The sequence below is a fragment of the Barbus barbus genome, assembly GCF_936440315.1.
Source record: "Barbus barbus genome assembly, chromosome: 39".
In the NCBI taxonomy this organism is placed as follows: Eukaryota; Metazoa; Chordata; class Actinopteri; order Cypriniformes; family Cyprinidae; genus Barbus; species Barbus barbus.
Genome location: NC_136717.1, coordinates 27450948 through 27478447, shown reverse-complemented (window position 1 = coordinate 27478447; position 27500 = coordinate 27450948). Strand labels below are relative to the sequence as shown.

The 27500-nt window shown below is 35.8% G+C and overlaps 1 protein-coding gene across 1 annotated transcript in view; it reads left to right on the top strand.

Annotated features, from left to right (window-relative positions):
* LOC306858629 (glutamate receptor ionotropic, kainate 2-like) overlaps positions 1 to 27500 on the top strand; it is a gene marked incomplete at both ends in the record, with an annotated part of 63373 nt that overhangs the window by 17169 nt on the left and 18704 nt on the right. The window contains 6 exons of the mRNA XM_079399246.1: positions 3639 to 3806; positions 5577 to 5834; positions 13003 to 13184; positions 18269 to 18322; positions 19568 to 19741; positions 25674 to 25817. Of these exons, the coding sequence (XP_079255372.1) occupies positions 3639 to 3806; positions 5577 to 5834; positions 13003 to 13184; positions 18269 to 18322; positions 19568 to 19741; positions 25674 to 25817 (980 nt within the window). The remainder of the gene's footprint in view (positions 1 to 3638; positions 3807 to 5576; positions 5835 to 13002; positions 13185 to 18268; positions 18323 to 19567; positions 19742 to 25673; positions 25818 to 27500) is intronic.

Genomic DNA, 27500 nt, shown 5'->3' with positions numbered 1-27500 from the left:
TATATGTACAATTCGAACTAATATATACAATTAAAACTAATTATTTACATTAAATATTTGCCAAAAATCACTAAACATTTACGGAATGTTATGTTAAGATTTATATATTTGAATTGTGTATATAATTTAAAAAAATTACAAACTAATTATTTACATATATATTTACAAAAAAATCCACTAAATATTTTCCACAATATTTAGAATATTACGTTAAGACTTATGTATTTGAATTGCATATAAAAAATAACTTAAAGCTGCAGTCCGTAAGTTTTGCCTCTTTGTCGCCATCTCTGTTGAAAACCTGGTATTGCAGCCAGGTGCTGAATTATCTAGTTTGCGTGGGTTGTGAGTCGGCACGGCTTCAGCGAGGATGAATCTAATGTTTTGAGGTGAATGTGTAGCTGTAGCTGTCAGTCACCGCACCGGTGTGAATCAAACACTTAGTAATCACAGATTCTAGCCTATGTCTTGGAATAACAAATATTGATTTCGGATCATTTTTAACCAAAAAAAGTTACAGACTGCAGCTTTAATGTGGTGAGTATTTGTCAGTCATACATAAAAAAAAACAGTTCAGATTTCAGCACTCCAAAAATTATGCCATGTTTTATTATTACTATTTGCATCTATTTTAATAATCATGTTTTTAAAATGCAATTATTAAAATCATGCATAGAATCAGCATAAATCTCTTCATTGTGAAAACGATATTTATTCAGTTCAAAAGTGTGAGTATTGTTAAAATGTGACTAGCATTGGAACAAGCAATATCCAATGAGATAAATGCATGAGATTGAAATAAAAGCATGACAAACATCTCTGTTTCTCCTCGACAGTCTTGAGATGAAAGATGCTCTCAGCTCTTTCTGGAGTTTGATTGTGTGTCAGTGTTCGGCTGATCTGAGGAGTAAGTGCAGATGAAACTCGACTGTAATATCCTCTGAAAACTGATCTGAGAGCTGCTGCTTTGTGCCGAATAAAAGCGCTTCCTCCGAGCAAAGACTTGACATTTTACCTTTGCAGGAGGATAAAATCTCCAGGCTCACGGCACGACGAGACTGTTTTTAGCAGCACAAAGACTGAAGTAGGATAACAGCTTTATCATAATTACACAGAGAGAGAGAGAGAGAGAGATTAAATTCAGCTGGAAAATTCCTGAAAGTCTGTCTGTACAGTAGATAGTGTTTCTGCAGTGAGTTTATCCTCCTGAGCTCTAAAGTTTAGAGAAGTCTCTTCTGCTCACCAAAGCAGCATTTATTTAATTAAAAATGCAATAAAGTAATGCAAAAATGCAAAAAAATATATATTATTCTAATCTAAAACAGCTGTTTTCTCAGTGAATATGTGTTAAACTGTAATGTATTTCTGTGATCTGCAGCTGTATTTTCAGCATCATTACTCCAGTTTTCAGTGTCACATGATCTTCAGAAATCATAATAATATACTGATTTACTGCTCAACAAACACACACACACACACACACACACACACACTCTCTCTCTCTCTCTCTCTCTCACACTCACACACAAACACACTCACACTCTCTCACACATACACACTCTCTCTCTCTCACACACACACACACACACTCACACATACACACTCTCTCTCTCTCTCTCTCTCTCTCACACACACACACACATTCACTCACACATACACACTCTCTCTCTCTCTCTCCCACACACACACACACACACACACACACACACACACACACACAGACAGAGCAGTGACTGTGATGTTAAGTGTTTTCTCAGACTCTGATTGCTGTGTGTGTCTGTAACAGGTCGTTAGCACTTTCACTCGGATCTGTTTGTTGTCTCGCGTTCACACATTAACACCTCAAATCCAGCAGCAGCAGCGTATAATGATCACGGCTCTGTGTCGCACTCATCTTCACTCGCTTCCAGTTAATGCAGAAGCTGAGAATGGGATGCATTATATTCAGTTTATTTCATTTGTTTATTGATTTATTTTGCATTAGCAGTTGCTTTTATCTGAAGCAAATAAAAAAAAGAATTAATTTTATTTGTAAATAAAAATGTAAATATTTAAAAATAAAAATTTAATAAAAAAAAATTAATAAATATCTAAATAAAAAAAGATAATATTAGGCTTTAATTAATAATAATATTAGGCTTTAATTTTAAAGATTAATATTACCACACGATTCTCTAAAAAAAAAATAAAAAAAATAAAGAATTTTATTTTTACAATTCATTTATTTTTAAGTTTATTTTGATTTTCTTCTCTCTTTGTTTGCGTATTGCTGTAAAATAATGATAATCAGGCTTTTGAAATATATTTACATGTGTTTCATAAAATTCCAAAAATTAATGACCAAAGACATATTAGACTGTGCGGCATTTTGCATGAAACTGATTCCACATGATTTTCCTTTAATAAAGTAGGACAATATTTTATTTTTTAATTTATTAAATGTATATTTTTATTTTTACATTTATATATTTATATTTGTTTACCGGGTGTGTTGCTGTAAAATAATGAAGTCACATATATCAGGCTTTTAAAATGTATTTAGACATTTTAGAAAAAATGTATTTTAAAAAAATTGCAAACCTTATGTAACGGGGCGAACGAGACGTGAGACGTGCGGATCCAAGTGCAAGCTTTTATTAATAAACAGTCAAAAAACAGGCAGGGTCAAACAACGGCAAACAGGTATGGTATGGGCAAGACAGAGCAATCCTAGGGCTAGTGAGAGTCGACGATCGGTGAACAATATTCAACAGGGCAAGGCAGAGAGATAATCCAGGTATACGAGCAGTAGTCCAAGAGAGGTGCAAACAGAGTCCAAACAGCAAGGCAAAGGGTAAATCCACGATACAAGGACAGGAAACAGGAAACGAGACTATAAACTAAACAAACTAAACTTAGACTTAGAAAACACAGAATGGCTCGGTAAGGCAGCTAACACTAGGGCAATACAATACTCGGCAGAGAGGAAGAGGAAGTCCATGGTTTATGTCGGGTGTGTGATCAGTGCAATGAGCTGTGTGTCGTCAGTGCAATGAATGATGGGAATTGTAGTCTGAGGTGGCGTGCAACAGTTAGTGTAGTGCAAGAGTGCATGTGGTGAGCGAGTGACCTCTGGTGGTGAGTTAACGCAAGTTCATAGACCAGACTCATGACACCTTACATAGGCCTAAGTGAATGTAAAATAAAACTATATTAAAATGAGTATTTATTCATATTTTGAATCAATTTCTTTAGATTTTCCATTTTAATTTTAGTTAAAGTTTTAGTAATTTTGCCATGTTTTTGTCTTTTTTTTTTTTTATTCTATAGCGTTTAAATTAAAATTTATTTCAGTTTTAGTTAAGTAGGGTTAGGGTTAAGTATAAACGTGAACTAAACTGCAGTTTTTTTCAACTGCTTATACACAAAATCTTTATTATTATTTACCAAATCTACAAAACAAGACACTAATTCTCAGCCTTTGACTTTTTGACACACAGTTTTCTCTGCAACACACAAATCTAACAGGAAGTAATATTATGGCAAAGGTGTTTGCAAATGTTTGCTTTTGAGATGTGTTTGTGATATTTTGAATGCAGTGCTTCATTTTGCAAGAGATTTTGAAAACAAGACTGATGTCGGTGTCTGTCTGTCTGAAGGTGGGATTTTTGAGTCGATAGAGAGCGGCCCGTCCGGACCGGAGGAACTGGCCTTTAAATTCGCGCTGAACACCATCAACAGAAACCGAACGCTTCTGCCCAACACCACGCTCACCTACGACATCCAGAGAATCAACGTCTTCGACAGCTTCGAAGCCTCCAGGAAGGGTGAGAAAACACACAAAGAATGAAGAATCAAATACTTAAGAATGAAAATATTTGTAAATACAAACCCAGGCGGCACAAACTTCTAAATTAAACCCCCAAATTGTAAATATTTGTAAAAAAAAAAAAAAAAAAAAAAAAAAAAAATTTTTTTGTAAATAATAGCAAAATGTAAACATTTATAAATTCAAATGAATTTTTTTAAATTTGTAAATACTGAGGAAAATTAAAACTAAAAATTAAATATTTGTAAATGAAAAATGAAAGTACTTTGAAATCATAAACAAAACAGTAAATATTTGTAAATATCAAGATTGTAAATATTCTGTAAATAAAGTAAATATGTAAATAAAATGAAGAATGTAAACCTTTGTAAATCACAAACAAAAATGTAAATATTTGTAATTTAAAACAAAAGAAGTATTTTTAAATGATAATCAAGAAAATAAATATTTGTAAATACAAACCAACACTTTTTCGTAAATTAAAATAAAAATGTACATATTTATAAATCAAGAATGCAAATATTTGTAAATAAAAAAGCAAATATATGTAAATAATAGCAAAATGTAAACATTTATAAATTCAAATGAAGAAATGTAAATATTTTTCAAACAAACAAAAGTAAATATTTGTAAATAATAGCAAAATGTAAATATTTGTAAATAATAATCAAGAATGTAAATATTTTATAAATATAAATGTAAATATTTGTAGATACATTTAATAACTCGAAAATTAATATAAAACTGTACATATTTATAAATATAAATCAAGAATATAAATATTTGTAAACAAAAACACATCACAAAATGTAATTGTTTGTAAATAAAAACCAACAATTTAATCAATTGTAAATTAAAATAAAAATGTACATATTTATAAATATAAAATAAAAATATTAAAATTAAATTCTTTAAATCAAAAAGTCAATATTTAGGTGAGTGGAAGGACTGCAAGCACACAGTGTTTTCTTCTCAACTCGAACGAGTTTAAATGTTCGTGTTTTCTCCTGAAAATCCTCTCTTTTCTGCTTCCCAACCTGCCCTATTTTCCTGCGCTTTGTCACTTCAAGCCCAAAGCCTCATTTGTAATTTTAATGACCCTTTTTTCTCGGGCTGCTTTCAGACGTGACGGTTACGCTGGAATGGAAAGTGAAATTGGGCTCAATTTAGAGAAATAGCATGTGAGGTGCTTCTGCTGTCAGAGCGTCCCGTTTAACACAGACTGAGATGATTTCAATGTGTGCATTAGTGACCTCGACGGCGTGGAAAAGCTGTTTTTACCAAAAATCACATGCAAAGGGAGGAGAAGCGTGCAATTATTCAGAGAGTATGATGGAATAAATTATATCATCATGTTGATCCAAAGCCAAACACAACGTAGATTTATACTAAACGCACAAAAAAATCACCTCAAAAGTGTGTTCTGAAGTCTTACTGTAAGATTGCTTTGTGTGAGAAACAGACAAAAAAACTAAACGCACAGTAGTTACAAAATTACTATTGCGGTAAAACGCATTCAATCACAGTAAAATACAAACAAATAAAGCTACAAGACCTAAAAATGATATGCGTTCTCAGGAATGTAAATATTTGCAAATAAAAACAAAATGTAAATATTTGAAAAACTATATATAAATGCAAATTAAGAATGTAATCAAGAATTAAATATTTGGGAAGAACGTAAAAATAATATTGATTATTACTATTTCTGTTGAACTTATATCTCTGTTTTATTGGCCCTGTGTGTTTTCTGCCGTCCAATCACCAGCCTGCGAGCAGCTGTCCCTGGGCGTGGCCGCGATCTTTGGCCCCTCCCACAGCTCGTCAGCCAATGCGGTGCAGTCGATCTCGAACGCTCTGGGCGTGCCTCACATCCAGACGCGCTGGAAGCACCAGGTTTCTGATAACAGAGACTCGTATTACATCAGTCTGTATCCGGACTTCTCCTCGCTCAGCCGGGCCATTCTGGACCTCGTGCACTTCTTCCGGTGGAGGACTGTGACGGTGGTGTATGACGACAGCACCGGTGAGTGCTCAGCCAATCACAAACACAGACCACGAGCACACTACAGAGAACACTAGTGTGCACACTGCATGCTGCACTTAATAATAGTATGTGAAAGAGAACACAGAATGCAGAGATAAACACTTTAAACAGTGCTAATATTCTTTATCACATCATTACACCATACAGTTATCATCTCAGAAATATATATTTATTTTTATTATCATTTTTAGTCAAATTTGAGTCGAAATTGATTACTTGTATTTTTCTAAATGAATTTGTTGCAATGCAAGACCAAAAAAATAAAAAAATAAAATGACTATAAAAATTAAGAATGCAAATGTTTGAATATAAAAACAAAAATGTAAATATTTATAAGATGTACATATTTGTAAATTTAAAAAATAATGAATGTTTATTAAAAAAAAATCTAAAATTTGTAAAAAAAAAAAATGTAAATTTATAAATAAAAATCAAGCTGTATACATTTGTAAATAAAAATACAAAATTTAAATATTTGTAAATAAAAAGGAAATTTGTCAATAAACATCAAGTCGTCAATAAATCTGTATAAATTAAAATTTTAAATGTAAATAAATTTCAAATGTAAATAAATGTAAATAAAAATCAAGATGCACATATTTGTAATTATGAAAGTAAATATTTGTAAATAAATAATCAAGAATGTAAATGTTTGTAAACAAAACAAACATTAAATATGGTTATAAATAAAAACAAAAACGTAAATAAAATGTAACTATTTGTAAATAAACATTTGTAAATGATCAAGAATGTAAATGCGTAAATAAAAAGTGTAAATATTTGTAAGACCTTTTAAAATGAACTAGTGAGGACAAAAAAAAAAAAAAAAGTTAGGACTTAAAATAAACACGTTCCCTTATGCATATGTAAATTTTAACCTAAAATCGTTGTGTTAAATAAATAAAAAGAAAACTGTTCACGGACAGCTCCATTTGTCAACAACCTATCAGGTCATCTGGGTGTTTAATGCATATAGAACATCATCATAATTCATAAATCATTAGACTGACTAGTAGCACAGGAACACATCACGAATGCAGTCAGATCTCACCAAACGAATCTCACCGCAGCGTTCTCCTCATTAGTCTTTTCTAATTAATAGAAGTGATTTTATTACCTTCTCTGGGCGTTTTGCCTGTAATCACACAAATTGAATCAAAGCAGGAGCTGGAATCGTTTGTTTTAATTAGGTGTTCAGCGGCGGCTCCCACCGTCGGCTCATTAGTAGTATAAACACTGCATGCATTATATGCAAATTTACTTTAAATTAGTGTCGGATTTAAGGTTATTGCAAGGAAAAATGTATTAATTTACGCAGTTAAAGGTCACTATTTTACTGTAAATTTAACAGGACATTTGGACTGTAAATGAGCATTAGAATTAAAAAAGCTGAAGTTGAAATTGGAAATGAATAAATAAATACCAAAATGGAATCAAGACTAAAATAAAATAAATAAATGACAAAAGCACTTAAATTACTAAACTTAAACAAGCACTAAAATGGCTTAATTAACAAAAATCTAAATATATCTATATCTATCTATCTATCTTTACACACACACACACACACACACACACATATATATAATAAAAAAGCCAAAAGTATGTAGCAATATAACAAAATTAAACTACAATATAAAAAAATGAAAAAACATTATTTAAATAATAAAAACAATAACAATATATTAAGAAATGCAATTACTAATTGTAAATAAATAAAATCTTAAACTGAAATAAAAATTAATGAATTAAACCTCAATAGAAATATTAAATAAAAACTAGTAAAAATGGCAGATGCACATAGCAAAATTATTAAAAATGAAACTAAAATGAACATGAAAACTGAACACAATATTAAAAGCACTGACAATTACTAATTGCAAATAAATAAATAAATACTAAGTGAACTAAATCTGAAATAAAAAAATTAATTAAACCTAAACAGAAATATTTTTGAACATTTTAGGTTAATAAACATGACTAAAGCATGTAACAAAATTACTAAAAATGTAACTAAAATTACATGTAAAATTAAAAAGTACAAAAATAAAAGCTGATTTGAAATATTAATTGCACACATTTTTGATGAGTTTTGTGACATTTACCCTTATTTCTGAGAAAAGGAGTCACTGTTTCTGTGTGTGTGTGTGAGTGAGAGAGTGTGTGTGTGTGTGAGTGTGAGAGAGAGAGAGAGAGAGAGAGAGAGTGTGAGATGTTTTGTTGATTTACTGCATCTTTTCCTAATGTCCTCAATCTCACCTAGAGTAACAGAGGATGCGGTTGCCAGGCGACCATTAGTTACGAGTTGTTAAGGTCAGATGAAGCGCTGCAGCCCCTCCCCCTGAGTATCCCAGGATGCTCTGCTGCAGCGAGTCCCAACGGAGCGACATGTGAAGTGTGTGTGTGTGTGTGAGAGAGATTCAGGACCGTTTATGTCTGAAAGATTGTGAACACAATCACACAGGATGAAATATTCACATGTAAATCCCATGAAATCTTATTTCCAGATCACATTTCACTTCAAAACTGAAAGAAATTGGACGTTGTCGACTTTAGGATTTTAGGACAACATTATTTTCAGGAGATTTAAACTCAATTTATCATTGCTGTAATTTGTCCAGATGTTTTACATTAAGTTTGTTTGAATTTCTCAATCATATTTCTCATTAGATTCTTGTTACTGTAATAAAACGATAAAGGTTTTACAGTATTACAGTAAAAAAAAAAAAAAATACAACGATCTTATTGTAAAAGTTAAAGGCAGAACAAATATTACTGTGATTTAAAAAAAATATATATTACATTTTAATTAATTAAACACACACACACACACACACACACACATACATATTATATATATATATAAAAATAATATTCAATTAATTGTAGAAATATTCAATAATTATATATCACAGATATCTTACATAAAATATTTTATTTATATTTATTAGTATTAATTCAATTATATAAAGTCAGTAGTTATACAGTATATTATATTTTTATGATAACTATGCATTTTCCACTCAAATTCTCATTACAGTCATGTGAGAAAATAATGACATTATTTAAATTAAATTTTATTCATATGTATTAATATTAATTTAATTCCATAAATAGTCAATAATTATATTACACAATAAATATGAACAAAAAATTTATTCATGAAATTATATAAATATTATATATACATAATTATAAATACAATTATAGAAATTATTAAAACAATGAGAATTGGTTGTTTAAATGTGCTGAATTATCATGAAAATAAATAATAAAAGGTGCATTATACAAAATATTCGGTTCATTGAGAGTGAGATGTGAGCTGGAGCTGTTTTACTATGTCTCAGTCTGCTTGGAATAGGTTAAGAAATGTATAATATTAAATATATGTAAATATTGCTGGTAGGTTTCTTGAAGCGTCTTGGAGACACAGTTCTTCTGGATTTAGTCTCAGTTTGTTCTGTTTCTTCATGTCATTCCAGACAGACTGATGATGATTAGATCAGATCTCTGTGTGGAGATTATTACCATTAATGACGAAATGAATATTTTTAAATGTAAACTGATATTTCCTTCTGACACACAACAGCAAAAGATACAAATAACTGATTTAAAACCAGTTTTTAACTGCTGAAAATACTAGTGTTTTTATCATTTTGGCCTCCACTGTATATGACTTTCTTCTTTCAGACGAATACAGTTGGAGTTATATTAAAATATGTGGATGACTACATCTTATGCTCCGCTGGAGATCTAAATATGGATATTTTTCTTAGACAAACGCATTGATTAAGCCCCCGGAGCACTTTTTATGATGGATGGATGCACTTTATTTTACTTCAAAATCTCAACACCCATTCACTGCCATTATAAAGCTTGGAAGAGCCAGGACGTGTTTATATGTTACTCTGATTGCATTCATCTGAAAGAAAAAAAGTCATATACACCTAGGATGGCTTGAGGGTGAGTAAATCATGGGATCATTTTCATTTGTGGGTGAACTAACCCACTACAGGTTTTTACACTAATTTTCAAAACTTTGCCTCTTTTTTTTTTTTTCAAAACTTTACACACAAATCTAAGAATTGCACACAAAAATCAGAATCAGAATCAGAATGAGCTTTATTGGCCAAGTATGTTTACACATACGAGGAATTTGTTTTAGTGACAGAAGCTCCACAGTGCAACAGAGAGACAGAAACAGGACAGGACACAGATAATAAAAGAATAATATACAAATATCCAAATAGGCAATGTACAAAACAGCAGAAACACAATATATATATAATATAGACAGTTGTGTGTGTACAGGTCTGATATGTGCAAATTTGAAATGAAAAAAATAGATAAATAAAAAAGTAAGCAAGTGTGGTGAATAAATAATAGAGTTGTGTGTTCCGTGTTTTATTGTCAAGTGTTCATGAGATGGATTGCCTGAGGGAAGAAACTGTTCCTGTGTCTGGTCGTTCTGGTGCTCAGAGCTCTGTAGCGTCGACCAGACGGTAACAGTTCAAAGAGGGAGTGTGCTGGATGTGAGGGGTCCAGAGTGATTTTACCAGCCCTTTTGCTCACTCTGGATAAGTACAGTTCTTGGAGAGTGGGGAGGGTTGTACCAATGATTCGCTCAGCAGTCCGGACTACCCTCCGTAGTCTTCTGAGGTCAGATTTGGTAGCTGAGCTGAACCAGACAGTTATTGAGGTGCAGAGGATGGATTCAATGATGGTAGAGTAGAATGTGGCAGGTTGAACTTCCTCAGCTGGCGAAGAAAGTACAACCTCTGCTGGGCCTTTTTCACAATAGAGTCAATGTGATTGTCCTACTTCAGGTCCTGGGAGATGGTGGTGCTGTCTGTCTGTCAGGAAGCTGTTGATCCACTGACAGACGGAGGTGGGGACGGAGAGCTGAGTTAGTTTATTTTGAAGGGTTTCCGTGATGATGGTGTTAAAAGTGGAGCTGAAGTCCACAAACAGGATCCTCACATAAGTCCCTGGTCTGTCCAGATGCTGTAGGATGAAGTGCAGTCCCATGTTGACCGCATCATCCACAGACCTGCTTGCTCTGTAGGCAAACTGCAGGGGGTCCAGTGAGGGTCCAGTGATGTCCTTCAGATAAGCCAAACCAGTCTTTCAAATGATTTCATGGCTACAGACATTAGAGCCACAGGTTTGTAGTCATTAAATCCAGTAATTTTGGGTTTCTTTTGGGTTTCTTTGGGACGATGATGGTGGAGCGTTTGAAGCATGAGGGGACTTCACACAGCTCCAGTGATCTGTTGAAGATCTGTGTGAAGATGGGGGCCAGCTGATCAGCACAGGTTTTTAGGCAGGCTGGTGACACACCGTCTGGGCCAGGTGCTTTCCTTCTTTTGTTCTTCCTGAAGACCTGGCACACATCATCTTCACTGATTTGAATTGTAGGTGTGGGGGAGAGAGGGGTTGCTGGAGGTGTGAATGGTTGTGTGAAGAGATGTTCAGGGTGTGGGTTGTTTTTTCAAACCTACAGTAAAAGACATTCAAATCGTCTGCCAGTTGTTGATTCTCCAGTGTGCTGGGGGATGGTGTCTTGTAACTGGTGATATCTTTCATACCTTTCCACACTGAAGCAGGATCACTGGAAGAGAATTTGTTCCTTAGCTTGTCAGAATAATTCCTCTTTGCCACTCTGATCTCCTTTTCCAGTGTGTATTTGGCCTGTTTATACAAGACTTTATCCCCCTTTCTGTGAGTATCTTCTTTGGCCTGACGGAGCTGTCTGAGTTTTGCAGTGAACCATGGTTTGTCATTGTTGTAGATTAGATGAGTCCTGTTAGGAATGCACATGTCCTCACAGAAACTGATATAAGATGTTACAGTCTCTGTGAGCTCGTCCAGGTCATTTGCCGCAGCTTCAAAAACAGACCAATCAGTGAGAGAGAAACAGGCTTGTAAATCCCGCTCTGTTTCATTAGTCCATCTTTTAACAGATCTTAATACAGGCTTTGCAGATTTAAGTTTCTGCCTGTAGGTGGGAATAAGATGAACCAAACAGTGATCAGAGAGTCCTAAAGCTGCTCGTGGAACCGAGTGATATGCGTCCTTTATGGGGAAGTCGTGGCCTAATGGTTAGAGTCGGACTCGTAATCCAAAGGTTGCGGGTTCGAGTCTCGGGCCGGCAGGGATTGTAGGTGGGGGGAGTGAATGTCCAGCGCTCTCTCCACCCTCAATACCACGACTGAGGTGCCCTTGAGCAAGGCACCAAACCCCCAACTGCTCCCTGGGCGCCACAGCATAAATGCCCACTGCTCCGGGTGTGTGTTCACGGAGTGTGTGTGTTCACTGCTGTGTGTGTGCACGTTGGATGGGTTAAAATGCAGAGCACGAATTCTGAGTATGGGTCACCATACTTGGCCATATGTCACGTCCCTTTCACTTTATTGTTGTGTAACAGTGATCCAATATATTACTGTCTCTGGTGGGACATGTGATGTGCTGTCTGTATTTTGGCAGTTCGCGGGAGAGATTTGCTTTATTAAAGTCCCCGAGAATGATTAAAACAGAGTCCGGGTGTTGTTGCTCACTCTCTGTGATCAGATCAGTGAGTTTCTGTAGAGCTGTGCTCACGTGCGCTTGCGGTGGAATGTAGACACTCACGAGAATGAACGAGCAGAACTCCCGCGGCGAATAGAATGGCTTGCAGTTAATGAAGAGCGTTTCTAGATCTGAACAGCACATCTTCTTTAACACAGTTACATCTGTACACCACCTCTCATTGATGTAAAAGCACGTCCCGCCGCCGCGCGATTTCCCCGTTGATTCCATCAAATGCAAAACACCTCACATCTCTTGCAAAATGAAGCACTGCATTAAAAATATCACAAACACATCTCAAAAGCAAACATTCGCAAATACCTTTGCCATAATATTAATTCCTGTGTGTTGCATAGAGAACTGTGTGTTGTGTTTTGCAAAAAGTGTTTCATGAAATTGAGTCAAAGGCTGAGAATTAGTGTCTGGTTTTGTAGATTTGGTGTGTTTCTGCTGTTTGAGTGACAGCTTTCAGAAAGATTTTGTGTGGAAGCAGCTGAAAAAAAACTGTATATAAACATGCATTTGTTTCTTCAAAGCGCTGAAGTTGTGTTGTTCAGAGCTGTACTGTGTGTTTGTGCAGGTCTCATCCGCCTGCAGGAGCTCATTAAAGCTCCGTCCAGATTCAACATCCGCCTGAAGATCCGGCAGCTCGCCGCAGACACCAAGGACGCCAAACCGCTGCTCAAAGAGATGAAGAAAGCCAAGGAGTTCCACGTCATCTTCGACTGCAGTCATGAGATGGCGGCTTGGATCCTCAAACAGGTGAGATTAAACAAAGCACACTTTCATAATGTACTTAAAGTGCTCTATTTTCGTGCACTAATTTTGTACTTAACCCATTTAATCCCACTGCTTACAATAGTGACCATATAAAGGTTTTCATTCATAAAGCTCTAAAAACCTTATTGACTGATGTTTTGGTGCACTTCCTGCAAATAAGGAAAAAATAAAGGGTCTGAATTAAATATGTGCAGTGTCACATGATCAGTGCCGAATCTTGAGAAGATGATAACTGCATCAAAGGTCCAAAACGAAAGGCTAGTAAAGTGTTAAAGATATGACAAAGAGTTTTGGTACACATTATCTTTAAGGTGTCTAGTATTAATATATGCATTCACAAATATTATATTTTGTTGAGTGTCATCAATGATGAGTAAAAATCTTGATGGTCACAATAGTGGGAATACATATAAATCCAGTTGGAGTTGTTAGTGAAAAAATGCACTAAAATGTTGCAATGACAAAATATTGCACTAAATTAAAAATTCATATTAAGTTACGATATTGATGTTGTAATACTGGTAGCACTAATATAAAAATGTTATGACATATTTTCCAAAAATAACAATTTTGAAATATGTTGATGGTTGTATTTTTAGTATTTTATCTCAGTGTTCCTAACAGTGTTGAGTAAGGTTTTTTTTTTTTTTTTTTTTTTTTAAAGCAGCGTAATAGTAACCCTAGAATGTGAGCAAACAGTTTAAAATAGCTGGGCTAAGATATATAATCATTTTTATGACTGCAGAAATATGTGACCCTGGAGCACAAAACCAGTCATAAGGGTCAATTTTTCGAAATTGAGATTTATACATCATCTGAAAGCTGAATAAATAATCTTTCCATTGATGTATGGTTTGTTATGATAGGACAATATTTGTCTGAGATACAACTATTTGAAAATCTGGAATCTGAGGGAGCAAAAAAATCTAAATATTGAGAAAATCTCCTTTAAAGTTGTTCAAATGAAGTTCTTAGCAATGCATATTACTAATCAAAAATGAAGTTTTGATATATTTACAGTAGGAAATTTACTAAATATCTTCATGGAACATGATCTTGATATCCTAATGATTTTTGTCATAAAAGAGAAATGTATAATTTTAACCCATACGATGTATTGTTGGCTATTGCTACAGATATACCTGTGTTACTCATGACTGCTTTTGTGCTGCAGGGTCACAGATGTTAATTCAGTACGTACATATCACAATTGTGACCGACCATAAAACACAATTTTTCACACACAAATAAAAAAAATGATCATTGATTGTTTCAAAGGCTTACTAATGACACATCATTTGGATATTTTCATGTCTGGGAAAAATATCAGCACTGGCTCTACACCCCTTTACCTAAATTCATGACTTCAGACTTATGTGCTTCTAGAAGCTTGCGTTCTGCAAGTGAACGTGGCTTTATTGTTCATCCCAAAATCACTTTCACAGACTTTTACATGAACTGTGGAATGAACTGTGGAATTTACATGAACTCCTGCCCAACTCAATCCCAGCAACTGAGTCCTGAACCATCTTCAAGAATCAACTAAAAACACATCTCTTCCATCTTTATCTGACCCTCTAACTCTAGCACTCTATTCTAATTCTATTCTTAAAAAAAAGGTAGACTTGCACTCCATTCATTTACTAACTGCATGTTTTCTTTAAAAAAAAAAAAACTTGCTGTGTGTACTACATTAAGCTATAACTGAGACTTGTTACAGCACTTGCATATCATTGCTTTTTGTTGATTTTGATTGCTTCTATTATCCTCATTTGTAAGTCGCTTTGGATAAAAGCATCTGCTAAATTACTAAATGTAAATATTCATGGTGTCCCAAAATAGCACAGTTGAGTACACCAACTTTATCTTAAGAAGTACTACAGAATCATTTTTAGTATATTAAGCACAAAATTAGTGCGCGAAAATAGAGCACTAAGTATATTATGGAAGTGTTGACAACCCAAAAACCTGGGTTGTCCTCAAGACTTCCAGAGAGCTCCTCAGAAATACAGCCAAGTGTGAAAAATCACACGAGATCTCTTTAATATCGCCGCTGTTTCTCCTGGAGACAGAATTCTCGAAAAAGACAAATTCTTAAAGGGATAGTTCACCCCACAATGAACACTCTGTCATTAATTACTCAACCTCATTTCGTTCCAAACCCGTAATACCTTTGTTCATCTTCGGAACACAAATTAAGATATTTTTGATGAAATCCAAGAGCTTTCTGAGCCTCCATAGACAGCAACGCAACTGAAATGTTCCCAGACAGAAACGTAGCAAGGATATCGGTAAAATAGTCCATTGTCTTAAAAAAAAATGTTAAGAATATTTTTGAAAATGTAAGAATTTTTCACTTCTTCAAAAAATACATTTTTGAGAACATCTAAAGAATTGTTCAAGAATTGCACTTCTTACGAATCTAAAATTTTCATCTTAAGAAATAAAAATACGGTACTTAAGAACAGTTTTGAGAACATCTTAAATTTTCAAGATTTTATGTACATCTTAGATAAATCTTAAATTGTCTTCTTCAGGAATAAATATATAATGTACTTCAGAACATTTTGAGAACATGTTAAGAATTTGTCAAGAATTGCACTTCTTCCAAAATTATTTAAGAAATCTGAAATTTAAGAAATAAAACTTAAATAATAAAAATGTGATGTACTTAATACTTCAAGAATTTTTCTAAAAGTGCACTTCTAAAATAATTTCCCAACAATTGTACTTCTTACAAACTTTCTGAAGAAACCTCAAATTTTCTTTTTAAGAAAAAAAATGATGTACTTCAGAACATTTTTGAGAACATCTTAAGAATTGTTCAAGAATCGCACTTATTTCAAACGTCTTAGAGAAATAACATTATCTTAAATAAAAATGCAATGTATATTTTTGAGAACATCTTAAGATTTTTTTTTGTTAAAGCATTGCACTTCTTATGAACGTCTTAGAGCAGGGCTGTCCAAACTCGGTCCTGGAGGGCCGGTGTCCTGCAGAGTTTAGCTCCCACCCTAATTAAACACACCTGAAGCAGCTAATCAAGCTCTTATTAGGCACACTAGAAGCTAGAGACAAGCTGGAGCTAAACTCTGCAGGACACGGCCCTCCAGGACCGAGTTTGGACAGCCCTGTCTTAGAGGAATCTTACATTTTCGTCTTGAGAAATAAAAATATGATGCACTTTAAAAAAATTTTTTTTTACATTTTTGAGAATGTTGTAAGGTTTTTAAGGAATTGCACTTCTTGGAGAAATCTTAAATTTTGTTTTTAAGAAAGAAAAATATAATCTACTTCAGAACATTTTTGAGAACATCTTAAGAATTGTTCAAGAATAGCACTTCTCACAAAACAAAACGATGCGATGTGCATTTTTGAAAACATCTTCAGAACTTTTCCAAAGTTGGACTTCTTATAAACTTGTAATGTTTGTAATGGTTTGAACGTCTTCATCTGATCTCCAGTAATTGCACTGAAATGACTAATAAACTAACGAGATCTGGTTTGATGATGTTTGATGTGTGACCTCAGAAACCTCTCGTCTCTTTCTCGTTGTGACTGATTCTTTCCGGCCGGATCATTTGTATGAACGATGATTGTTCGTCTTCTCCAATCATATTTCACATCTTAAGCCTCAGTGTTAGAAATTCTATTAGTGTGACATTATTACAAAGCCTCAAACCAGAATGGGAAAGTAATTAAGCGAGGCGTTTTGGCCGCAGGGCTTAAAGATCTCTGATTAAAGATACAGTGATGCTGATGAAGCGTCTCTCACTTATTAAAAACGCAAAGCTCGTTATCTGTGCTCGTTATGTGTGGGTGAATCTCACAAAACCTGTCAGGAAACATGTTTGGGTCATTAGGTTAAAAGTTAAAATATTTTTTATATTGTTCTTCAAATTAAAAATAAACCTCTCTTTTAGAACCATTAAGACAATTAAGCACATTTTCCACCCAAATGCTTGTAAAGCTTGTAAAGTCTTGTCATGGTAGAAAATTACTGATGTGCATTTTATTTATTTATTTATTTTTTGGGGCAAAATGCAGCAATATTGATTATGAATTGTGTGATGCTCCGGACAATTATAGGAGTTCTGTGACAATTAAGCACATTTTCCACTCAATGTGAGAAAATAAAAATGTTATTTAAATTGTTCATTATTTAGAGAATCATTTTGTTACGTGATGCTGATGAAGGAAGGCAGGAAGACGAGGGATGCAGAATAACCAGGTTCTTTAATGGAGTAAACGTAATTATCAACCGGATAAACAGCAGAAACAGAACTCAAGGCTTATAAAGAACACACACTAATGAGGAAACAAGATGATTAACACTAGAATAAACCATGATTAACTAATGACAGGAAACCGACCAAATAAGGACAAACAGGAACTAAACAGAAACCAAACCGTGACACATTTAGTACCGCATTTCATTTATGGTGATTTTAGAGTTAATAATCAATCATTATATTGCAGTATCAGTAAAGAATCATTATTGGGAATAATGAGAATTACAAACTTGTGTAATTATACATTTAAGTGCTGAGTAATATTACTGTACTTACTATGTGGTTACGGTTAGGATTAGGGTTTGGCTTAGTGTTACTTGCATGTAATTATGCATAATTTATTGTTATTAATAGTAACTAAATGTAACTGAACAAGGACACCTTAAAATAAAGTGTTATCAAACTCTTTTAAAAACAGGTTTTTTGTGAGAAATGTGCTCGATTCTCATGAAAATATCTTAATCTGTTAAATGTTTAGTTATTCTTGATGAAATATATATATAACATTTTTTTATTTTATTTTAGCACCTTTTGCACTTGAAATATACTGGGTTTATATGTGTTGTGTAAATGTGTGTAATATTTGTTGTACTTTATAGAATTTTTAATCTAAAAGAATCATTATTGGGAATAATGAGTATGAAAAAAATACTCAAAAAGTAATGCAAGCTTGTTTTTGTGGAGAATGTTTTATTTTTATTTATTTATTTTTATTCGAGTGTGTGTTTAGTAAAATATGATCCATTCATATTGTGTTATTTTATTTTTCCACAGGCTCTTTCGATGGGAATGGTGACGGAATACTATCATTACATCTTTACAACTCTGGTTAGACACACACACACACACACACTCACACACACACACACACTCTCACTCACACACTCACACACACACACACTCTCTCTCTCTCTCTCTCTCTCTCTCTCTCACACACACACACACAAACACACACTCTCACACACTCTCACACACACACACACACACTCTCTCACTCACACACACTTTCTCACACACACAGACACACACTCTCACACACTCACACACACACTCTCACACACACACACACACACACACACACACACACACACAAACACACACACAAAGACACACACACACATACACACACACACAGAGCATTACTCATAAAAGAGAATACTGAATTTTCCATTACGGAATCTGACTCGAAGCTCCATTTTGTAGTAAATTGCTCTCGTTTAGATTCTTGTTAATCTCGTTAAATCTCTTGATGAGAATCTGATGGAGTGTAAAATCGAGTCTCGAGTGGGATTCGTCCGGCATGAATCATGAAGCTCATCTGAACCGAGACGCTTTGATTCACTGAGAAACATCTTCTTTACTCCGTCTTTGTTTTGTGGATTTTTATGCTTAAAATAAGAGAAAATCATTTCCAACAGGGTTGGAATTCAAAAAGGAAAACAAGTTTGTTTATTTGTATGTCTCAGCCTGCGGCAGTATGCTTATTGTTGTTTTAAACAGAAACCTGCTTTGCTTCTCAAGTAAATGGGTCTTGTTTTAGGGACGGTTAGATATTTAACAAAACCCCTGAAAGTCTGAAAGGTTTCTGCGGCGGATTCTCAGGAGATGTTGTTGTCGTGTGGCTGTTTTCGTCATTCATTCATGTTAATGTACTGAATCCGTTTCGGTCTCTGTCTCAAGAAACATTTCTGATTATTATCAATGTTAAAACATTAATATTTTGCGGAAACTGACATTTTAATTTTTAGGATTCACAGATGAATAGAAAGTTCAAAAGAACAGCATTTATTTGAAATATAATTTTTTTGTAACATTATAAATGTCTTTAATGCATCACAGATCAATAAAACTGTATATTTCTTACTGACCCCAAATAATAATAATCAGAAATGTTTGTTGAGCAGTAAATCAGTATATTATTATGATTTCTGAAGATCATGTGACAAGACTGGAGTAATGATGCTGAAAATACAGCTGCAGATCACAGGAATACATTACATTTTAACACATATTCACATAGAAAACAGCTGTTTTACATTAGAATAATATAATAGATATTGTGTTTGTCCACAGGACCTGTTTGCTCTGGATATGGAGCCGTATCGCTTCAGCGGAGTGAATATGACCGGTTTCCGCATTTTGAACACCGAGAGTCCGCAGGTGTCCTCCGTCATCGAGAAATGGTCCATGGAGCGACTGCAGGCTCCACCCAAACCAGACTCAGGCCTGCTGGACGGATTCATGACGGTGTGTGAGTGAGTGAGTGAGTGAGTTAGTGAGTGTGTGTGTGTGTGTGTGTGTGTGTGTGTGTGAGTGAGTGAGTGAGTTAGTGTGTGTGTGTGTGTGTGTGTGTGTGTGTGTGTGTGTGTGTGTGAGTGAGTGAGTGAGTGAGTGTGTGTGTGTGTGTGTGTGTGTGTGTGTGTGAGTGAGTGTGTTTATATTGCTATTATATGGCCATTTGTGGCTGACGCTTCCTGTTTGAAAGCTCTTTATCCATCTTTGCGCTTTCTTTTGGCTTTTGTTCTGTTCTTCTCTCTCAGACAGACAGTGTGTGTGTGTGTGTGTGTGTGTGTGTGTGGCCTTCATCACTCACAGGCCGTGAACAAACAGACGCTCGACACACAGCTCAGGAAAAAACACAGTGTTTAAAGAGGCAGAAGCTCTTTTATGAATCCTAGACAGCAGCGGTCTGAGACACATCGTTCGGCTGAACTCTAAGACAGCATCACATGCATCTTTCAAGGAGAAGGGAGTTCCAGAATGCATTGTGTGCATCACACCTTTTCTTGCATTCATGCAAACAGGAAGCTATGAAATGACTGTGAGCATCGAAATCAGTCGCGTCACGGTGTTTGATGATGTTCATGTCACACAAGCGCTTCATGTTGACATCTGTCTAGTCTGATCAGCTTCAAAAGAGACACAGATGAACGTCTAGAGACTGAGCGACTTTTTTTTTTTAAACATTACTAAACATTTTCAAATTACAAACTGGCCTCATTAAACACTCACAAGAAACATAACAATATAACAAAATATAAAGAATATGTGAAATTCTAAATTATGGTATCATTTTTAAACTATTATTATATTAATTATAAATATTATTGTTAAAAGTTATTTTTAAACCTTTATTACACAATTAAAATAATTTAAAATACATTTAAAAAAAATAAATAGGTTAGTAAATATATGGAATTATACATTATTTTTATATATTTAGTATATTATTAAATTTTTTTAAAATTTATTTAAACTTTTATTAAACCTTTTTAAATTACAAACAAGCATTAACATTATTAAACACACCTACAATAAATTCAAGCAGTACACACTAAAAGAGAGAGAAAAAATATGAAATTTAAAAAATATATTAATAAATTTGAAAAATAAATAAATTAAAATATTATCATTATTAAACAGATCTACAATAAATCTATGATATTAGATTTATATTTCAATAAATATTTTTATGTACTGTATGTATGCATATATATATATATACACACACACACACATACATTTGAGGGGAAGTCGTGGCCTAATGGTTAGAGAGTTGGACTCGTAATCCAAAGGTTGTGGGTTCGAGTCTCAGGCTAGCAGGGATTGTAGGTGGGGGGAGTGAATGTCCAGCGCTCTCTCCACCCTCAATACCACGACTGAGGTGCCCTTGAGCAAGGCACTGAACCCCCAACTGCTCCCCGGGCGCTGCAGCATAAATGGCTGCCCACTGCTCCGGGTGTGTGTTCACGGTGTGTGTGTGTTCACTGCTGTGTGTGTGTGTGTGTGTGTGTGTGTGTGTGTGTGTGTGTGTGCACGTTGGATGGGTTAAATGCAGAGCACGAATTCCGAGTATGGGTCACCATACTTGGCAGTATGTCACTTCACTTTCACTTCACTTTCATACACACACAGTGCATGCAAATATTTATTGAAATAAATTTGTAAAATATTGTTTAAATGCCACAAAACTAATCTAAATTTGTGTAAATGACACTAAACTATGTGATATTCAGAAGCAGCTATTACATTTTTTTGCACCAAACAACTCATAACCACTTTTGCCTCAAAACTTTAAATATTGTAGAAAAGACGTTCAATGTCATCTTTGACTAAATCTACACGCATAACGATCTGAACTGAGTCTAGATGTGGATATTCATTGTTTCTTTTTCTTTTCTTTTCTTTTCTTTTCTTTTTTTACTGAATGAGTTGCGTGTTCTGTTGTAAGTGTGTGTGTGTGTGTGTGTGTGTGTGTGTCAGCAGTTTCACATAAAATCAATCTGTGATTCAGAGAAATATATACAAGCCTAATATATATATATATCTGGAAAAGCCCACAGACGTGTGGATATCGACGAATCTCCCACTATCCTCCCCGGATAAATGCACTCTGAAATCAGCTGTAAATCATCTGAGCGATTATTAATATCAGAAGATAAAGGGCTGGGCTGAATAATAAATAAGCGACGTGAGGGTGGAGACGCGAGCTGATGAAGCGCTTCATTAGAGTTACGGATGTTTATGACTTTCTCTCGTCTGGCCTCATTTGCATGAGTAAAGCTGCTCTTCAGATGTAATCAGACGGATGGATAATGGAATTCATTAGCAGCAGAACTATTACTTCTCCTTCAGTACGAGCTCAGTGTGTTCACTCAGAGTTCATCTGCGGTTTGCTGCTTGTCATTTGAAAACAAAGAGATGAAATAGCTGATGATAGCAGACCATCAGATGCCATAAAACACACACAAACACACACACTTCATATCGTACTTGATGCTCACATTTGAAGTGTCTAAATGATCAAAATGTTCTTGATTAATAGTTAAGAGTTTTTTAATCCAGTAAAAACTCTTTTAGTGTAATTGTACAAATGTCCAACTTCAGCTCGAGCTTCACGTGTGTTTTTTTCTGTCAAATCTTGACTGATTGTGATCAAGTAAAGGTCAGAATAACTGCAGTAATATCTCCAGATGAACTCTTACTGGACTGAAGCAGCTCAGCTTTACTTGATTCTCCATCAATCATTTTCTAGAAAAATCAGTGCGTCTCAAATCTGATCATCAGGATCTTTTGAGGAGCGTTTGTTTCCAGAAGCTTTACTTTCTCTGTTCCTCAGCGGAGGAATGATCTTCACAAGCCTCCAAAACATCTCACATCTTCTGAGGAGCGTTTATTTCTTCATCTCTCAATCAGCTTTGCATTATATGTTTGGATCATTTCTCGTCTTACTAAGACATATTATTGGAGATATAGAGCGATGACTGATATTTAGATCATTTTATGTCAGTATCTGCTGAACTGTTATAAAGATCTCATTGATTTACATCACAAGCAGCAGAATTTCATCATAGAAATATCAGCTTCTGCAGCAAATTGCATATAAAATAAAACTGAGCTGTTTTTTTCCTCCATATTCCTACTATATCAGACTATATGAGCCATAAAAGCCTGATGATCAAATATGATACAAAACATAAAACGCACAAACTTCTGATTTTTTGGACTCTTACGTCATGTTATGCTTGGCTTTCCGGGGTTAAATGATGACATTGGCTGCATTTGTTTTGCGGCTGTACTGTACTGTTCTGGTGCTGATGCTGGAGTGTTCCGCTGTTGTCATGGTGATGTTCTTCAGACGAATGTGGCGTCTGTATGGCTCAGAGTGAAAAAACACAATCTGGCAACTCGTGGTGCAACTTTGGGAAACACTGTGGAGGCGTTTCTTATCAGATATCTTAATGAGTTTAAACTGATTTGAATATTCATTTACATTTTGAATTTTTAACTTTAATTAGTTGCCTAAAGTCCTGCATTCCTCTTGTGTGTGTGTGTGTGTGTGTGTGTGTGTGAGTGAGAGAGAGAAAGAAAGAGAAACTGGCATATCAGTCCTTTCACTGAATCAACTTGACAAGGACATATGGCATCTACAGCTTTACACAAAGTTCACATCGGTTATTCAAGTTTACACAATCAAAAGCTCAGTGACTCAATTCAAACATTTCAAACCTACAGTATTTCAATTCTAAGAGTTCAAGCATCCAATGATTCAATCCAAACAGTTCAGACATGCACTGATTCATCACTGGTCAAGGATTCAGTTTTCTATCAGTTTAACGGAGAGAGGCTAAAGTTCCATCCAGCTCAGTTCTTTTCATTTTCAACTAGTTTATGATCCAGCAAATTTAAGATTCATTTAGTTCAAGATTCGGCTAGTTCATGATTTGTTTTCCCAGAAACGCAATTCAAACTGTCCACACACCATTTAGGAGCACAATAAACAGCTACCCACATAAAAGGAAAATAAACAGCGAAATACTTGTTCATCCCATCACGTCCGCCATGAAGCTGATGCTGTGAATCTGGAAGTTCAGATCAGTGTTTGGCCACTGTCTCTTGATTCATTGCCAGCTCTCATCCGTAGCTAATTCGCAAGGAGTTAGGTCTCAATCTCAGTAGTGCAATTCCAGTGAATTAATCCCAAAACTCTCCTCTTTAGCTCCTGAGATCAGATCAGGCCATAAGCTTTGTGCACACATGCTCCACACAGGTGCCCTTTTAATTCTTCACTACATTAATCAGCAAATCACTGCAACACATCGCCCTCTTCTGGACACCCTGGAGACCAGCAAAAGCCAGCTCAGGCCAGCAAACCAGTTTAGGACGGCTTAAGCTGTTTTATTTTCAGCTGCACTAATATAAAGGTGCCATTTTTTCAGCATACTGCATAATATTTCAGTTATAATATCACATCTGTTTAGCCTCAGTGTGTGTGTTTATCCATTAAATAAGATTTGATAGGACTGAGAGAGAGAGAAACACACACAGACTGCACTCGCACTCTCTATCCTGCTGTCTCTCTCTCTATCCTCTTGACAACCGTTGCCGCCAGTGAGGCAGAGTTGCCGCGGAAACCGTTGCCCTTGTGGTTTCTAGCGTGCGGCAGGAGGCCTTTGACGGCGATTTCAGTTGGTTTCACAGAACGTGTGTACAGAGAGATTCGCTATAACTCAACACAGTAGTGATGAAGAGCTCATTATCATCATCATCAGATGTTCAGTGTTTGTCAGAGCAAACACACACACACACACACTCTCTCTCTCACAAACACACACACTCTCTCTCACGTACACACACACTCACTCTCTCTCTCACAAACACACACACACACACACACACACTCTCTCACTCAAGATTCAAGATTCAAATAGCTTTATTGGCATGGTGAAAGAAATCTTTACATTGCCAAAGCTTTAATAACACTATACAATAAAAATAATTAAATAATAATGAAATAAATAAATTAAATTAAAAATAAATAAATAATAATAATGTTTTATAGAAGTGCCTCTAGGCATATAGTGAGTGTGTTGGTAGTTCTGTCCCGCTGGAGGCTCTTTGGTCGTGACAGGACCTGGGGTATGGGGATAGAAAGTGTCCCTAATTAGTGCATATTTAGGGCAGGATGTCAGGAAGTGCAGTTCTGTTTCCACTTCATTTCCTGTGCAGTGGGGACACAGCCGGTCTTCTTCTGGTAGCCAGGTCTGTCTGTGTCTGCCGGTCTCTACGGTGAGATTGTGTTGACTGAGTCTGTACATGCTCAGGACTTTCCTCAGTTTAGGGTCACACACACACACACACACACACACACACACACACACATACACACAGACGTTTGTTTCTGTGAATTGTGGGGATTTTCCATAGACTTCTATTACTTTTATACTGACCAAACTATATTTTCTATCCCAAACCTAATCCTAAACCCACCCCTCACAGAAATCCTGTTTGCATTCTTACACTTTCAGATAAACATAATTTACTATTTAATATCATTTTTTCCCCTTGTGGGGACCGCTGGCCGTTCCCCACAATGTCAAAAATGTCAAGTTTTACTATCCTTCTGGGGACACAATGCATAAAAAAGCACACACACTCTCTCTCTCTCTCTCACACACACACACACACACACTCTCTCTCTCTCACACACACACACAGAGCAACATCTTCCTCTGAATAACTGTATGTGTGTGTGTTTGGATTGTCATTCTCTTATCTGTTTGTGAGCCTGAAGGATCTCTCACACCGATATTGTGTGTGTGTGTGTGTGTGTGTGTGTGTGTGTGTGTGTGTGTGTGTGTGTGTGTGTGTGTGTGTGTGTGTGTGTGTGTGTGTGCAGACGGACGCAGCACTGATGTACGATGCGGTTCACGTGGTGGCGGTGGCAGTCCAGCAGTCGCCACAGATCACCGTCAGCTCGCTGCAGTGCAACCGACACAAACCCTGGCGCTTCGGGGGACGATTCATCAGCTACATTAAAGAGGTACAGGCACATATCAGAGCTATTATTCAATAAATTCAATATATTACACATTACTACTTTAGTTTAATTTATTTTATTTACCTGTGATGATAATACACCGTGCGCCAAACAAGAATAAAATAAAACACTTGGAAAATTTCAACGCTGTGTCAATTGTTTGTAACACAACAAAACCATAAACAATAACTCCAAACAAAATATTACATTCAATAACTTGAATACCAGAAAATGTGATCAGATAAATTATTCACTTTGATTCAATGTACAGAACGAGGTTCTGAACTTTCACTTTCAGATTCAAATGAATCACTTTTCCCATCAAAACTCAATAATCTGTTGAATGTGAATCAAAAGCTCAAGGTTCAATGAATCGATTCAGTTAATCTGAGTTCATGAATCAAATGATTCAGTTCAATGAACTGTTGATTCTTTTAGAATACTTCAAGTTAAAGGGGTCATGAACTGCCTTTTTTATTATTTTGAACTGTTCTGAGGTCCCCTTATATGTTTTCAAGATTTTTAGATTAATAAAATATAGTTTAGAAGTAATAGGCTATTTTGTGTCCTGTTTTTAACCCCCTCATCAGAACGCTCTGTTTGAATAGACGTGGAGGATTGTAGACTCAGAGGTAAACGCCCACTGCTGTGATTGGCTGACAGTTGTATATGATTGACAGCCTACATTCCTCATAGATGGACGCTGCTGTGTAAAAGATCAGTCACTCACACTTGTGTGTTGCAACATTACTGTCGGATCCAATAAAGTCGCACAGCATCGTCTTTTAGTTTCAATGTTTTTGAAAATTCTGCATCGTATTGTGCCTTGTTTGTAAACGAATCCACGGTAAAATTAAGTGAACAAAGGAACGAGTTCTTGCTGACGCGGTCTGGATCTTCATTAAAAATAAAGTTCATCCACTCTTTCCTAACGTTGGGATCAGAAGGAAGGCAACGTAAACACCGTTTTCGCACAGTGTCTTGTCTTCAGAGCATCTAGATCTGCACGTTCGCCTCTTTCGTAAACACTACATGCGCAAAACGGTGGGCGGGGCTAATCAGCTATATAGAATCAGTGGGCGGGGCTAATCAGACAGTGATGTAGAATCTGTGGGCAGGGCTAATTAGACAGCGATGTAGAATCTGTGGGCAGGGCTAATTAGACAGCGATGTAGAATCTGTGGGCGGGGCTAATCAGACAGCGCTGTGGAATCAGTGGGCGGGGCTAATCAGACAGCGATGTGGAATCTATGGGCGGGGCTAATCAGACAGTGATGTAGAATCTGTGGGCAGGGCTAATTAGACAGCGATGTGGAATCTGTGGGCGGGGCTAATCAGACAGCGCTGTGGAATCTATGGGCGGGGCTAATCAGACAGCGATGTGGAATCGGTGGACGGGGCTAATCAGACAGCGATGTGGAATCGGTGGACGGGGCTAATCAGACAGCGATGTGGAATCGGTGGGCGGGGCTAATCAGACAGCGATGTGGAATCGGTGGACGGGGCTAATCAGACAGCGATGTGGAAGCTGTGGGCGGGGCTAATCAGACAGCGATGTGGAATCGGTGGACGGGGCTAATCAGACAGCGATGTGGAATCGGTGGACGGGGCTAATCAGACAGCGATGTGGAATCGGTGGACGGGGCTAATCAGACAGCGATGTGGAATCGGTGGGCGGGGCTAATC